Source organism: Phoenix dactylifera, chromosome 6 (assembly GCF_009389715.1).
Source record: "Phoenix dactylifera cultivar Barhee BC4 chromosome 6, palm_55x_up_171113_PBpolish2nd_filt_p, whole genome shotgun sequence".
In the NCBI taxonomy this organism is placed as follows: domain Eukaryota; kingdom Viridiplantae; phylum Streptophyta; class Magnoliopsida; order Arecales; family Arecaceae; genus Phoenix; species Phoenix dactylifera.
In genome coordinates this window covers 15,265,567-15,281,105 of record NC_052397.1, presented here as the reverse complement: position 1 = coordinate 15,281,105, position 15,539 = coordinate 15,265,567, and the positions used below count along the sequence as shown (strand labels likewise).

At 40.1% G+C, this 15,539-nt stretch overlaps 1 protein-coding gene across 1 annotated transcript; it reads left to right on the top strand.

Moving 5' to 3' along the window:
* The first annotated feature begins 1,485 nt into the window (after positions 1–1,485).
* On the top strand, positions 1,486–9,100 carry LOC103722087 (nuclear transport factor 2-like). Its single transcript, XM_008812528.4, has 10 exons — positions 1,486–1,639; positions 3,366–3,415; positions 3,499–3,636; positions 3,884–4,190; positions 4,273–4,508; positions 4,768–4,942; positions 5,041–5,162; positions 5,233–5,298; positions 7,357–7,420; positions 7,833–9,100. Exons 2-10 carry the CDS (start codon positions 3,368–3,370, stop codon positions 8,114–8,116), a joined length of 1,440 nt encoding a protein of 479 aa, XP_008810750.2. The 5' UTR covers positions 1,486–1,639; positions 3,366–3,367; the 3' UTR covers positions 8,117–9,100.
* The last annotated feature ends 6,439 nt before the right edge of the window (positions 9,101–15,539 follow it).

Here is a 15,539-nt window from a genome sequence, read left to right as displayed (position 1 = left end):
GGTACCCTAGGGCAACGCATAGGAGCTCACAAGGATGGTGGCACCAATGGTGACTACTTGGGTAAGGTGATGGAGGCGAAGAACTCTTACCACTTTTGCACCTCTATATCCTCCTCTTCCAGCACCCTCCATCTCTTGCCACAAAGGCACTACTCCAGCCAAACCCTAGGAGGAGGGTTGGAATCAAGGTAGTGGATCGCTAATTTCCAACAATGATTGCAGGGTCTCATGAGGTTTTCACTCGTGTGGTGTTTAGGAATTTAGCATATTTTTTTATTTTTCTTCCATACGCCAAAAGAGAGAAGTCCCCTATTAACCCTTTCTAGCTTGGATGGTAGGCTCAAAATTAACACAGTTGGACCAATCAACAGGCTATAACAGAGAATTAACATAGAAAGAGTAATAGAGAATCCAGACAAGATTCTTTAGGGTGTTTATAGACTTGTTTTGGCAAATGTTTTAAACTTAATTTTTGGAACTTTTTAATGCAGAAGCAACACCAAACACACCCTTAGATAGAAAGTTTCAAGGTTGTTTGCTATAATAGAGAACATGGCACGATACATGGGCTAACGGTTATGTATTTGGCACAACACATACAATTTTGCATAGAAATTTCTATGAATGAAGGTCGTTTGAAACTTTACTTTTGTGCGAGATGCGGCCCTTTACTACATTATGAGTAAACTCACATCGGGGCTTTTAATACTAAAAATTTAGGTAGTCTCTATTGGCAATAAATACCAGGTAACTGAGAGATTGCTCTAGTTCAGCTGGAATAATAAATTTTTCATAAAAAATATTAATATCTTAATAAATATATAATCACCAAGATACTCTAATATCAACTGATATAGCAAAAGCGGGACCAAGATTTGCTTGAGTTAATTCAATTAGTAATTTGAAACCCAATTACAAAATAAGAAAAAAGATTAAAAAAACGATGGCAAATTGTTTAAGATGTATGATGTATTGCAATAATATCTAATATTTTACATAGATAAAATTGATGAGATCATAATATCAATATATATAGATAATGAATATTTCAACCAAGAAGGAACTCACGTACATATCTCAAATTATCCAAATTATTCACAAAGATTTTCTCATGCAAGTGCCAAATCCACTATTTCTTTAAGAAAATAGACAAATAAAGAAATGAAACGGTATAATGGGCATCAAGCCAAATGAAAATCCTTTATAACCCTAGCCATATCTAATTTACCAAGTAATTTGGTTCTAAATTAAATATATATATAAATAATATTTCATCAAACAATAAGGATTTCTTATGACTTGAATTATAGAGTTTTTTTTTTTCTTCTGGGAATGGCTTACCTCATAGACAATTTCTTTTGTTTTTTTTATGTGTGTTAATGTTGTAACGGACAAATAGACAATCTGTGTGCAAGACTCGCACGGAACCCATTTCCGCTCATGGTAAACCCAAAACCCCGAGGGTCGCAACCACGCCTCAGGCCACGTTCCCCTCTTTTAAAAGCTCTCCCTGCGGCGCTCTCTCTGCTCTCCGCTCGCCTACCCTTCTCTCGGTGGTCTCATATTCTCTCTCGATTCGAGGGCTCCGATCGAAGCGGAGCTCCACCTCCCCTCGCGCCACCGCCGCCTCCCGACGAAAGTAAGCTTCCTCTCCGCCCTCTCCGATACATACATTTGCTCCCATTCTTCGGTTCTGATGAGGTCTTCTCCTCCTTTCCGAAATCTTAGTTGCGCCCTTTTTTTTCTTATGGGTTTTTCGTTTCTGATCGATCTGCTTCCACAAGAAAGCCCAAAGTTGTTTTTTTCTTGTCCTTTTTGTGTTCAGGTTGCTAGATAGATGGCCTTCGAATACTGCTAATTTTCTTCAGGGGTTTTGTTCTGTGGTTGCCTGTATTTGATTGATCTCCCTTGATTTGTTTATTTATTATTTAGTTATATATGCTTTTTGAGTGAGGTTTAAGCTAGGCAGCCGAGATTTTGAGGTTTGGGGCTCATCTTGCTTTTCTTGTGTGCGTCCTCGTGTATTAGGGTTTTGGTGTCCTTTCGAGGTTCTTTTGTTATATCGGAGGGTTTGGGTTTTGTTGGGTGATGACGAATGTGATTCGTGGTTTGGGTTTAATTGTTGGTAAGATTGGTTGCGAATTTCCTCTTACATGGCGTTTGAGTGAGGGATTTTCCACTCTACTTTTGAGTGATATTATTAAAATATGGCCTTTGAGTAGGTTTTCCTTTAGGCATTCATTTATTTTTCTTTCTTGTTCGGTTGACTTTGTTCTTGTCATATTTTTATTGTTTTCGTGTATTTTTCTTCGCTGGGAGGTTTATCTTTAATCCTGGAAATTAGAATATTTAGATTTAGTGTTTTTCCTGCCTTGTTGTCTGCTTGCTAGTTCTTTGTATTAGGGTTGCAATTCTCTACGTTTTTCAGCACCCTGGATTGTGAAGAATGTGATTAATCATTTGGGTTTAACTGTGACTCGGATTGGTTGTGATCATTTTAGGTATTTAGGATTTCTCTTTTTTTTGGGGTGGTACCTGTATGCTTACATTCTCTTATTTGTCACTAATAGTTTGTACATTGTTAGCTCTATGGAGGAACCGAATCAGTTTCTGGAGAATTGGATTTTGCTACATGACTCTTATTTGTTGCCCCACTTTGTGTGTAGGTCTTTTATTGTGTTATGGATATAGGTATTTAAGCAAATATGCTTATGTCTGGATTAATGTCCATGTATTTGTGTGTACTGGGAAAAAATATTTGTTTGCTTGTGTCTTTGCATGTGCATGTCTGTATACATTTGCCTTTGCACCGGATATCAGGTTCTAATAAATAGAGTATCCTGGTACTTCTTTAGGATCCTTTTTAAATTTTCTAAAAGGAACTCCTTTTTCTGGTTCCTTTTGTGTCATCTAATCCATAGCATCTCTCTCTTTTTCTTCCTTAATTATATTGATTGCATAAAAGTTTGCTTGTTTTCTTCGTAAATTTTGAGTTCCGTTTCTGTCATTTGATACGCATCATCTCTCTCTCTCTCTCTCTCTCTCTCTCTTCTCTTGATTCTATTGACTGAAGAACAGTTTGCTTGTTTCCTTACAATTAAGTCTCATGTGCATATACATGTTTTTGTTGTCAGCAAGGTTCTAATATCAGAATATCCTCTACTTCTCTAGAACCCTTTTCTTTATTTTTTTTAAAGAAACTGTTCTTGGTTCTTCTTGCAGCATTTTATATATTTAATTTTATTGACTTCATAGTAAATTGTATTTCGGTAAACTTTGAGTCGCGTGCATGCTATTTTGTTTGTTGGTGAGATGCTTGTCTTAATTTATGTTTCTTATGGAACCTAACTGATGCAACATTGCAGGCATGGCATTGCCAGCTGCAACTCTTGCTCCTCTGCCAAGTCCACAAGTGGTACAGATTTATTCCTTCACTCCTGTTTTTCATAGTTTTTATATTTTCTGCCATGTACCTAATACGTTGTATTGCTTCTACAGATTGGTAGTGCCTTTGTTCACCAGTATTACCATATTCTTCATCAAACACCAGAACAGGTTTATAGGTTTTATCAGGATTCAAGCATTCTTAGTCGCCCAGATTCTGATGGCATGATGACTTCCGTAACAACATTGCAAGTATGTTTTGAAATGATGCAAAACATACTCTTCTTTTTTTGATTATTTTAAGATTCTAAAAGTGATTTTCATTTTTTTTAAAATCTCTCAGCTAAGTTTAAAAGACTTCCTTCCTTTGTTTTCTTTTGTTTATAACAAGTGGCATATTTCTATCTGTTCTAGGGTTCTTTGTTTTCCATCATGCATTTAAGCTAAGACGGAATATTAACGGGATGTATATTCCTTCTATTCTTTTATGCTGTTTTAGGCTATCAACGACAAGATTATGTCATTAAACTTCAAGGACTGGTTTACTAAGATAGAGACTGTAGACTCTCAGATGTCCTACAAGAATGGTGTGTTCATTGTTGTTACTGGATCCTTGACTGGGCTGGATAATGTGTGGCAGAAATTTGCCCAGTCATTCTTCCTTGCCCCACAGGAAAATGGAGGTTATTTTGTCCTAAATGATGTTTTTAGATTTGTGAATGAAAAGCAACCAGCTGAAAGTAATCCGATGTTACTAAATGGTACCGGCAATGATGCCCCTAAAGCCCCAGCAACTGCTGAACCAGGTATGTTGAATTTTCTGTATAATGTCCTCTAATTAAGTCCTTTTTTTTGAACTATTTTAACTATTTCACCTCACATTTTCAGAACCAGCTTCAGTTCAGGAGCATCATGTAGTGGGCCTTGCAACTCCTCAGTCAGAGGGGAATGCTGACAATGGCGAGGAAGTTTTTAACCCATCAGAGAATGGTGGTTCAGGAGTTGAAGATGAGGTTGCTGTGGATCCACCAGTCCATGAGAGTCAAAGTGATGCACGACCAGTTTCTGAGACTACTTCTTCTGTGGCTCAGGATGATGCACCTAAGAAGTCTTATGCATCAATTGTGAGCATTTATCTTTGCCATAAAGACTAATTTATATGTGCAGAAATAATAAATGATCTGTAATTTTGCTAGTGGTAGTGTTTTCTGAGATTTTTCTTGTGCATATTGAAAATTTTGCTTCCTAGTATTATCATGAAAAGCTCTTTAGGCAATTATTCCCTTGCATAACTTGAAATTTTAAAAATTTTATTTGATGCTTCTGAAAGTTATTATGGTATATTTATATTTTTCTTTTTACGTAATTTTAATGAGATGGCAGGTTAAGGTTATGAAGGGAAGCCCATCACCAAAACCGGTATATGTGCCCACTACTAAGACAAAGCCAGCTCCTGCTAGCCCTGAGAAACCTGCGGCTGCATCCACTGTGCCTGCTCGTGCCCCTGAAACTCCGGTTTCTGATAGCAAAGGTGTCCCTGAGAAGAACTCTCATGAAGGTGTGCTCGGTATTTTTCTGTGAGAAGTATATTGTCCTAAAATTACTCCTTTCTTACTTTTATTTTTCCCTAATTATTAGACTTTTCTCACTCTGCAGTGGAGGGTCATTCCATCTATATCCGCAACCTGCCTTTGAATGCAACGGCGGAACAAGTTGAGGATGAGTTCAAGAAATTCGGGACAATTAAGGCTGGTGGTGTCCAAGTTAGAAGCCATAAGGTTGCTAGATCTTGTTGTGATTTCGCTTCATCTCTGTTTCAGTTGATTCACAACCTCCTTGATCTTACAGATTGAGCGCTTTTGTTTTGGCTTTGTTGAGTTTGAGTCACTAAAATCCATGCAAGATGCAATTGAGGTATGGTGACCTTCTGATTCAGTTCCAAAAGCTGAAATATTCTCAAGTATGTTTTTGATGAGACACTAAGATTACTTAAAATGTACTAAACTTCAAAAAGAAATAGGTAATTTCAGTGCAAATCTTCTCAGATATTATCTCTTTCTGGAGGGTTAGAGATTCTTGCAGGGGCTCAAGATAGGGCCATACAATAAATTTCTGACTGATTTTAGGACTTCTTTTTGGTAACTGAACCTTAACAGTTGGATATGTAGCTGCCTATTAGGCCCTACAAGGTCACTTGGTCCAACTAAGATTAGTTCATGGAGCTTCCATGTCGTGCACACTGCATCACAAACACCTCTAATAGTTTCATAACTGAAATGACTTTATGACTTGATCGCGGTAGTTCTTGGATTTTTAGATGTACTTCCATTTTCATGTTTCATCAAATGGAATTCCTAAGTTTGTACACTTTTGTGTCGCATAGTGAAGTAACTATTTTAAAGCAAAAATTTAGCAGCAACATCTTTTTTAATTTAGGGTGTCATCTAGTTGTTATGGGCCATTCTTTGATGTTAATGCTTGTACAACCAGGGGTTATTGTTTGGATGGTTCAGAATAGATCTGACTCTATGTTAATGGTTTGTATTCTTACCTAGTTAACCTTTGTGAGTCTTATGAAAAGATAAGGTTAAGTAGATATAATCTTGATTTATGTAAAATAAAACCTACATAATTGTTACTGGTTCAACATATTTCACCCTTTCTTTCTGATGGTATTAATAGCTCAAATGTCAATTTCCTCTCTTTGCAGTTGTATTGTATCATTGTTATTCCAATAACATTGCTTCAGAACAGCATAGGATAATTTTCTATTAGAATTGACTCCAGAGTCCAGACTACCGACAACTATTTCACGGTCAATTTATAAGGGAGTAATGTGAAGCTCAAAAATAAAGTCTTATTATTCTTTAATTTATACTCCATAATTGGCAGGAAACCATCTCTAAGTAGGAAGCAACTGGATTTCTACTTCATGTATTCTACTATACAACACAATATCTGATAGGGAGTGCGTTGATAAAGCGCTCTGCCCTCCATTGTTTCTCATGTGTGATTATCCTACATTAAATTAAGAAGCAACCAGATTGTTTCAACATTGAAATCTTGTAAACCTGATTAGTTCTGCATTGACAGTGCCATCAAAGAATAATAGCTAGTGAAATTCTACCGATTGTTCCTTCTTAGATGTGTTAAAATATTGTTTGTAATTTATAAATTGTGTTTGTGTAAGGGTTATTTCTCAACTTCTGGTTACATTTTGGATAACAAATCTTATTGCATTTAAAATATGTAAAAAGTGATAAAACTTGTTTCTCCCTTTTGTTGCTATGCTACCTTTCATTTTTGTATCAATTTTCAATTTCTTACATGAGTCTTCACCAATCCCTGATAAACATTGTTTTATGGGGTGGATTCCAACTTGCCCTTGACTATTATTTTACTTTAGTTTTTTATCATCGACTTTAAAATTCTTCTCCTCTTCTTTCCCCCTTTCTTTTTCATGAAGATTCTCTATCTTCTGAGGATTTTATTTATTTGCTGAAATATTAATGCTTTTAGGATTTCATATCCTTACAATGTAACAATGGGTTCGAATATTATTAGTTGCAAGAGTGATGGTTATAAACTGAAACTGCTATTTCAGACTTTACCCAAAAACTATTTTTGGAAATAAAGTAGGAGCCTAGTTTGTTGCTTTCAAGATGATTATTCAGGTTACGCTCGGATCAAATTGTGTTGCTACAGATATGTTTGTTTATTGTTATTATTGACTCTTCAATTGTGTACATCATTTTATTTTCACCTATATGTCAAAATGCTAAACACATTTGAAACATTGTTTTCTGATCTAATATTGAATTCGTTGCGGGCTTATCATTATCTTTTATTCATCAAATGCAGTTATAGGTTTCATTATCATAAGTTAGTTTGTGTGTGTGCGCATCTATATACATACATACAAATGCAGTTGTATTCATGGCTCGTCACGGATTCTTTTTTTCAAACTTTTAGGCATCACCAATCATGATTGGAGGGCGTCAAGCTTATGTTGAGGAGAAGAGAACCACAACACGAGGCAAGTATCTTTCTTGCTCCTCTTATTTATTGGAGTATATTTTGCAGGAATTTATGTCATGATCATGGTAACTTAGTGACTTGGTGTGGCTTCAAATTAAAAAAACATATAGTTTCATGTTATTTAGACTGCCTATTTTTTTTGACCATTTGATGCATAGGCTAAGCATCTCCAAATTGCATGATTTTTGGTATGTGAGCAATTTAGAGGTAGTAGATCATATCTAATAGCTCGATTCATCAATGTAGATCCCTTATCATCCAATTTAGGCCTGACTGGATCAGAGTGAAGATCCACTTGAGTGTGGCCAATTCTAGCTTGTTATGTATCATATCAATAGACCGCTAGTTTATTTAATTCAATAGATGTATTGGACTAGTTTGACTGATGTTAATGCTTTTGCAATCTGCAGTTGTTAATGGTGTTGTAACCAATGGCGCCAATGGTAATAGTGGGAGAGGGCGCTTCCTATCAGGAAGGGGTGGTTTTCGAAATGACAATTTTAGGGGACGTGGAGGTTTCGGGGGCAGCATGGGCTACAGGAGGAGTGAATTCAGGAACCGAGGTGAGTACATGGGCCAGGGTCATGGCCAAGTAGCCCGTGTTGGTGATGTTTATCAGCAGCGAGTCTTTCAGAACGGGAATGGTAGGATTGGCCGCGTCAATGGGCTGAAGCAAACTGCAGTTTCTGCATGAAAGTTTTGAATGAAGGGGAACCTTCCTTAGTGAGGACCAGAACTGATGACCTTTTTCCTTTTTAACAGATTAGTGGTTTGTTCTTCAATGAGGAATGTGATATATGATTCCAAAACCATGCCAAGGAAATCGTTTTTGACTTGGTTGTCACAACTGCGGATAACAATTCTTTCTTTTTTTTTTGAATTAGTGTATCCTATATTCTTCTCTGAGTTAGATTTAGGTCAAGTGCCAAGTATATCTGTGGCTGAATTTGGGGTTAAGTATAGATTCTGAAGCTCAAATCAGTTGCTGCCAAATTAGTGCTCTGAATTAGCTCATCTTGTGGAGATTGAAAGAAAATCTTTGATAATCGATTGTTTTCTAGTGCAATTACTTCAAAAATTTTGCTCATTGTACTAGTTTAACTTGGGAAATTTGAAAGCCTGATGGGCAAGCAACTTCTGCAACAGAGATCAACATATCCACTCTTATGTATATATGGTAGTTTTTACCTTAATTGTGTTATACTCCCTCCGACATTTTTGGATAATTTGGCTGAATTGCTAATGAAGCAAGAGGCTTGCTAGGTGAGTAATTTCTTGCTGAAGGTTCTGCGTAATTTCAATTTATCCCATGGCATGGAACATGTGCTGCTGTGACACCATCCAAGTTGATTCCCTGTATTATCTTTACGGGCATTGGAGTTCGTTGCATTGTGTATAAGCACTCCGCAATGCAGAAAGAGAGGTTGTCACTGTCTGCCTAAACTCGATACTTCTTTGGTAAACTATGATCTTTGGACAGGCATCGTGGAAAAGGTTATTGATGACCGGTTAACCATAGTTGTTCAGGAAGACAATTGGGTGCGGAAATAGTGCCCTTTCGCTTGGTTAGCTTGTAATTTTGCCTTTCATCAGTTGCTGCTTGCTCATACTTTGTGACATGACGTTATGATGAACTCTTTCTTTCCCGTGTGCTTCTACTTGGATCATTCTCCAAAAATGAAGTGTTACTTGTGGGTTAACTGTTGGCTCACTTCAGATATATTTCTGGTTTGTTTCGCATTTCTTTCACTTTGGCAAGAGGCTTGTCTTTCAAGTTCCAACCAGTCCCCAGTGCTTGTTTGTGAAGTTCAGTGATTAATTTGCCATTTATTTTTGGATTTTTTGATTATCGTAATCCTGACCGTGAATTTGGCTCAATTTTGTGTCACTATTTGTGTCTTCTGCCTGTATGCAAAATGAAAGTTTCTGAATGATACCCCAGCCATAAAAAGGCTGGCTCTGGCTGAAATGCTGATCCAGAGGCCATGAGTAAGCATTGGCCAGAGCTTGAGCAAGATATACATTGATGCCAGATATCAGGTGCGTTTCACCTACTAATTTCCATTCTCAACCTGTATTAGTAATCGTGTCCATATTCCAAATCATGTAAATTTGAGAATTGGCTGAGTTTGATAGGAATAGTTAAAGACCCGTCCTTTAGTTGCATATGATCTTATTCTTTCAGTAAATTTTACGAATAAGCTGACTATGTGAGATCTGTTCTTTTAATTTATAATTAAAAGAACAGAAACCAATGGTTGAGGATGATGTTTTCATTGCTTGTGGAACAGAAACCAATGGTTGAGGATGATGTTTTCATTGCTGTTGTATTCTGTTGTACCTTAAGAAATTATTTGAGGTTTGGTTAGCTTTTGTTGGGTTTTGTTTTCGGATTGTTCATATGATCATCATGAATCTCGCATAAAGATCTTCTGAGACTATATTATCTTCTAAGACTACATTTTCTATAGTTGAGGTTCGACTAAAGTGAAGTTACTGAGGATTTTGGAGACTTGAAGGGAGCATAAAGTAGATCCTGGAAGTAAATCATTGTAAATTTTTACATATTCAGCTATACGTACTTTATTTCGCGGGGCTATTTTTAATATCAACTTGGGATTATGAGTCCAAAAGTGCTTTTTTTCTTTGTTTACAAGTTCAATAGGTTCAATAGTGTTGTATTGAGGTTTTGATATGCTAATGTTATTGTGCTGTTCTACATTCAAGAAAAGAGGGGAAAATGATTCTGGATGCCCCTGATTTATGCATGAAAAGTTTATCGAACTCACAACCACTGATCTGGCAACTCCACGATACACCAATACATCATTTTTGGCAACAAATCTATTAGTTGCATTAATTCTCCTTTGCCACTTAGGAAGAGGTGTGTACTTCACAAAGGCTGCATAGCATTACTTGTTAAAGAATGGCAGGAATCACATATTGCACCTATCACGGATCGAAATTATACACAATGTTGAGTAAATTAATGTGAATGATATTTTTTATTTAACTAGATAATAGAAATAGTATATTATTTATTTGTTAAATGATAATAATAATGATTATAAAATCTCTTCTTTATTTGCATGACTAAGTTGACAAAATTTAATCCAGAGTTTCTAAGACTTGCTTTGGTTAACTATTTTTGAATTTTTGGATTTTCATGTGATCTTGGTAATGAGTTTTTAAGATGGTATTTTCTCTCTTGAGTGAAAAATACAAAGATCTTCTAAATATAACACTAGATTTGTCAACTATTTTATTACCTATAATTGTGACACCAATAGTTCTTATATAAATATATTTTTTAGCATATAAATTCTAGCGTATATTTTTAATGCTTGGTCCTCCCTTTGACTAATTTTCGGCAATTAACGCATAGGACTTGTTTAATTTGTCGAAAAAGAATGGGAAAAAATGTGGTCAATGGAAAAACGAAGAAAGTTCTCTTGTTTGGTTGAAGTTTTTAAAGAAAAGAGATAGAAAAGTAGTATTCCCATGAAAATAAGATTTTCATATTTTATAGAAAAGAAAAACCTATGAGGGATATGGAATATCTACTTTTTCACCGGTTGGGAATTGGGATCCTTTTTTTCTCCAAACTACTCTCAAGCCATCAAAATCTATGAATAAAATCTTTTTCTTTATTAAAAGTATAATAAATATTTCATATAACTTTCTTTGGAAAGTGTTGCTGGAAATTGGACCCGGGGGCAATCTTCGGTCGAGGGAGAGGGAGCTGCGGGTCACCACGGCGGGGCGGCGACCAGGTATAGATAAAGAACCTCGCCCTTCTGGGGCTTGGTGAGCAGCGGGGAAGAGGCCAGAAGGCTCCGGAGCTCTTCAAAGGCTCGCTGGCATTCTTCTGACCACCGGAAGTCTTTCGGCCGTTTGAGGCTTTTGAAGAAAGGGAGGCAGCGCTCGGCTGACCGAGAGACGAACCTTCCCAAGGCGGCAACTCGCCCTGCGAGCCACTGCACCTCCTTAACTGTCTTCGGAGGCGACATCTCTTGCAGTGCCCGGATTTTCTCCGGGTTGGCTTCAATTCCGCGCTGGGTCACTATGAAACCCAGGAACTTGCCCGAGGTGACCCCGAACGCACACTTCGCTGGGTTGAGCTTCATTTGGTATCTCCTGAGCTTGGTGAATGTCTCGTTGAGATCGGCTATGTGGTGTTCCGCCGCTCGGCTTTTTACCAGCATGTCGTCCACGTAGACTTCCATATTTCGGCCGATCTGATCTTTGAAAATTTGGCTGACCAGCCTCTGATAGGTGGCTTCAGCATTCTTCAGGCCGAAGGGCATCACCTTGTAGCAGTAGGTGCCCTTGTCGGTGATGAAGGCCGTCTTTTCCTCGTCTTCCGGCGCCATTCGGATTTGATTGTACCCTGAAAAGGCGTCCATAAAAGTTAGCAGTTGGTGTCCTGAAGTGGAGTCGACGAGCTGGTCGATGCTTGGGAGGGGGAAGCTGTCTTTCGGGCAGGCCTTGTTCAGGTCGGTGTAGTCCACGCACATACGCCATTTCCCATTGGCCTTCTTTACGAGGACTACGTTGGCGAGCCAGTCCGGGTAGGAGACCTCCCGGATGAAGCCGGCTCCGAGGAGTTTATCCACCTCCTCGGCCGCAGCTCGTTGCCGTTCCGGGGCGGAGCCCCTTTTCTTCTGCTTTACAGGCCTGCTGGTTGGCCTCACCTGGAGTCGGTGGACCATGACCTCAGGGTCAATTCCCGGCACGTCCGCAGGCGACCAGGCGAAGACGTCAGTATTGTCCCGCAGGAAGCTGACGTCTCCACGGTAATCGGGATCCCATGCCCGAGACACAGGGAGAGGAACCCGATGATGGTTCTCCACGAGTTCGGAGCAAGCAGTGCTGGGACGAGTTGGTACTCGACCAGCAAGTTGCTCACGAACTCGTGAACAGGGAACCGTAGGCCGGCCCAAAGCGTCTCGCGGTAAACCGCGATTCGACCTGGGGGCGGCTGCGTCACCCTGTCTTCCGGCCCCGCAGTTTCGAGACGAAACCCGGGCTGGAAGAAAAACCAGGAGCGGATTAACTCCAACTCCTCCCCTGATAGACTTGACCCTACCTCCTCCGGACCAAGACTCATTTCACAGGAGAGCGAAATAAAATTAAAAGCAGAGGATGAAAACTGGGAGGAAAAGAGAAGAGGAACCCTAGCAATCACAGGGTAGGGACCTACTGGACATCGCCGGAAATCGCTCCGGGCACCGACGGCGAGGTTCGGTTGAGGAAGGAAACAAGGGAGAAAGACAACAAAAATAAGAGGCAGCCAAATAAAACCTTTAGGGCAAACTCGAGGGGCTCGGGGCCTCATTATGGGTCCGCAGAATCGGCAGGGTCGGTTCCCATCCCCCGACCGGATTGCGCCACGTGTCGACCTCGGAGGCCGAGGCACCGTATTCACTCCGGATCAATAAATCGGGTACGAAATCGAAGCCCTGTCCCATCGGACCTCGGGGCCTCATTATGGGTCCGCAGAATCGAATCGCCTTGAAGAACGAGCGGACGGCACCTCCGCTCCCCTCATTTAATAAGGCCCTGGGGCACGTGGAGCCCCGATGTAGCCTCCACCTCGCCGGATCCATGATCCAGTAATACGAGATCGGAAGCGTCCGACCCTAGGTCATGCCGCGTGTCCGTTTTGAACCCCGTAACGGCACACTCATTGATAAGCGGGGAGTCTCGATTACGGGATCGAGGCGCCGCCTCGTTGAGCCCGAGGACCCTCATCATGGGTCCGCCGCACGAAGCGATCTTGGCGATCCAAGAGACGCCACCCCCCGTTACATCCGCTCCGAGAAACGTAAGGATACGAGCTCCACCATAAGTTCGCTGAATAAAGCAACCTCGAAACGCCCAAGGGCGCAGGTCTCGCCATAAAAACTCCGAGAAACACGAGGGCGCGGACGAGATTCGCCCCCCAACTTTAATGATAGACTTTACTTCCCACGTCCGAGCCCGCAAGCCGCTCGAACTCGGAAGTCGGGGGGTAGTGTTGGGGGAATAAGATTTTTCCCCCCAAGTGACACGAATGCCCCCAAGAAGCCGCACAATCGCCGACCCTGAACAGCCAAAGTCGGCGTCCGACCTCGGAACGCCCGACCTCAAGACATCCGACCTCGAGACCTCCGACGTAGGAAAATCCTGATGCTCAAGGTCTACCTTTGTCAGCCACCTACTACGGCCGTACTCCTCCGAGGTCCAACTGAGGACCATATCCTGCCGCTGCTTCAGCATTTATTGCGCATGGCTACTGTAAACCTCCAGTTCACTCAACAATCAATGCGGATCTCCGGCTTACTCCACAATTAATGCAGATCTCCGGCTTACTCCACAATTAATGCGGATCTCCGGCCTACTCTGCAATTAATGCGGATCTCCGGCTTACTCCACATTTAATGCGTATGGCTCCTGTCATCTACGGACTCTCAGCTCTCCACGGCAAGTTAGCCCAGCAGAGTCTGGTCAACCATGATAAGTCTCTGATCTCGGCCATACCTCCGACACCAATGCAATGATTCGCCTGGTAGCGTACTGGTTCGGGTCGTACGACGCCCTCACCGCCGACATCAGCACAATGATTCGCCTGACCGTGCGCCGACCTGAGCCACATGCCGAGCCGTACTATGGCCTCGCCCTGTTACATCACAGGTAAACCGACCCCCACCTATAAAAGGGAGCCTTGGCTTCTCAGGAGGGGGTTGGGAAATTCCGTGCCCTACAAACACTGTTTATCTCGTCTCTACACACTTTGCCCCCTCCCTGACTTGAGCGTCGGAGGGCCGGCGCCGGAAAACCGGACCACCGGCTTGCCTGCAGGCACCCCAGACGGTGGACGCCGCCCGCTGATGGATCGCCGCCCCGCCGTGAGGACCCCCTGCTCCCTCTCTCCGGCCACCCCAAACGGAGGACGCCGCCCGCCGACTGGTCGCCGCCCCGCCGTGGTGACCCGCAGCTCCCTCTCCCTCGACCGAAGATTGCCCCCGGGTCCAATTTCCAGCAACAGAAAGTAAATGCTCAATCAAACATAAGCCACTCTGAAATATACCACTTTTCCATGCTTAACCAAATATGTTAAAATCATTTTTTCAGACATCATATTTTTAAAAAAATTGATAAGAAAAACAACTCCGTATAGAGCAATTGATGTCTATTCCAACCCAGGGTCAAGTATTAGTCCAACCTTATGGCTTATGTAGCCCATGTGGAGGCTACATGTATTGGGCCAGGATCAGGATTAGTCAAAATAGTAACATTAACAATTCGTTATAGATATTGCTTGAAAAAGATCCAATCATAATTTTGTAATTCTTTGAGAAAGCATGTTAGATTATGTATAATTTTTATTCAGGAATTTCTCATATAAAATTTGAGAAAATTAAAATGCTATAAATTTCTCAAGATTTTGCTAGATAAAAATATGATAACTAGAGAAATTTCTATCTCACTTTTTTTGAAACAATAGTCAACTGTAGATTCTGTTTTTGCTCTTCGTATTGTATTCAAACGCCAAAAGTATTCCTTGCGGAGAATTTAAAATTAATTTATTCATATTTTTGTAGTTTAACCAAAAATATCATTTAACTTGTGACTATGACTTATAATTTTATAACGTGTCTAGAATGCGATCAACAAAATTTTATGTCAAGGATTGACATAAAAAAAATGAAAATATTCAAAGCATGCAAGATGGTATAAACAAACACCACTTGACAGAGACATTAGAAATATTAGTTAAATATTTGGAAAATTGTTTGAAATTTAAAACATTAAAGATATTCAAGGTATTTAATCCCTGAGAAATTTCCTTAACCAGTTTGCATCAAAAAAAATTATATTATATATAAATTTTTCAAGGACATTAATAAAAAAGGGTATAAAATTAGTTTTACTTAAAAAGGTGATATATTGACACTATCAACCAAAAATCAAATAGGAGGGGTACTGTAAAAAATTAAAATATTTTGAGATACACACACACACACATAAGGAGTGATTTTCGGATGTTAGCTAAATATAAGCCATACTTTTACGTGTATATATGCAAGATGCTTTAAAACAGCATAAAGAACTTTGTGTTTTGTATTAAAAAA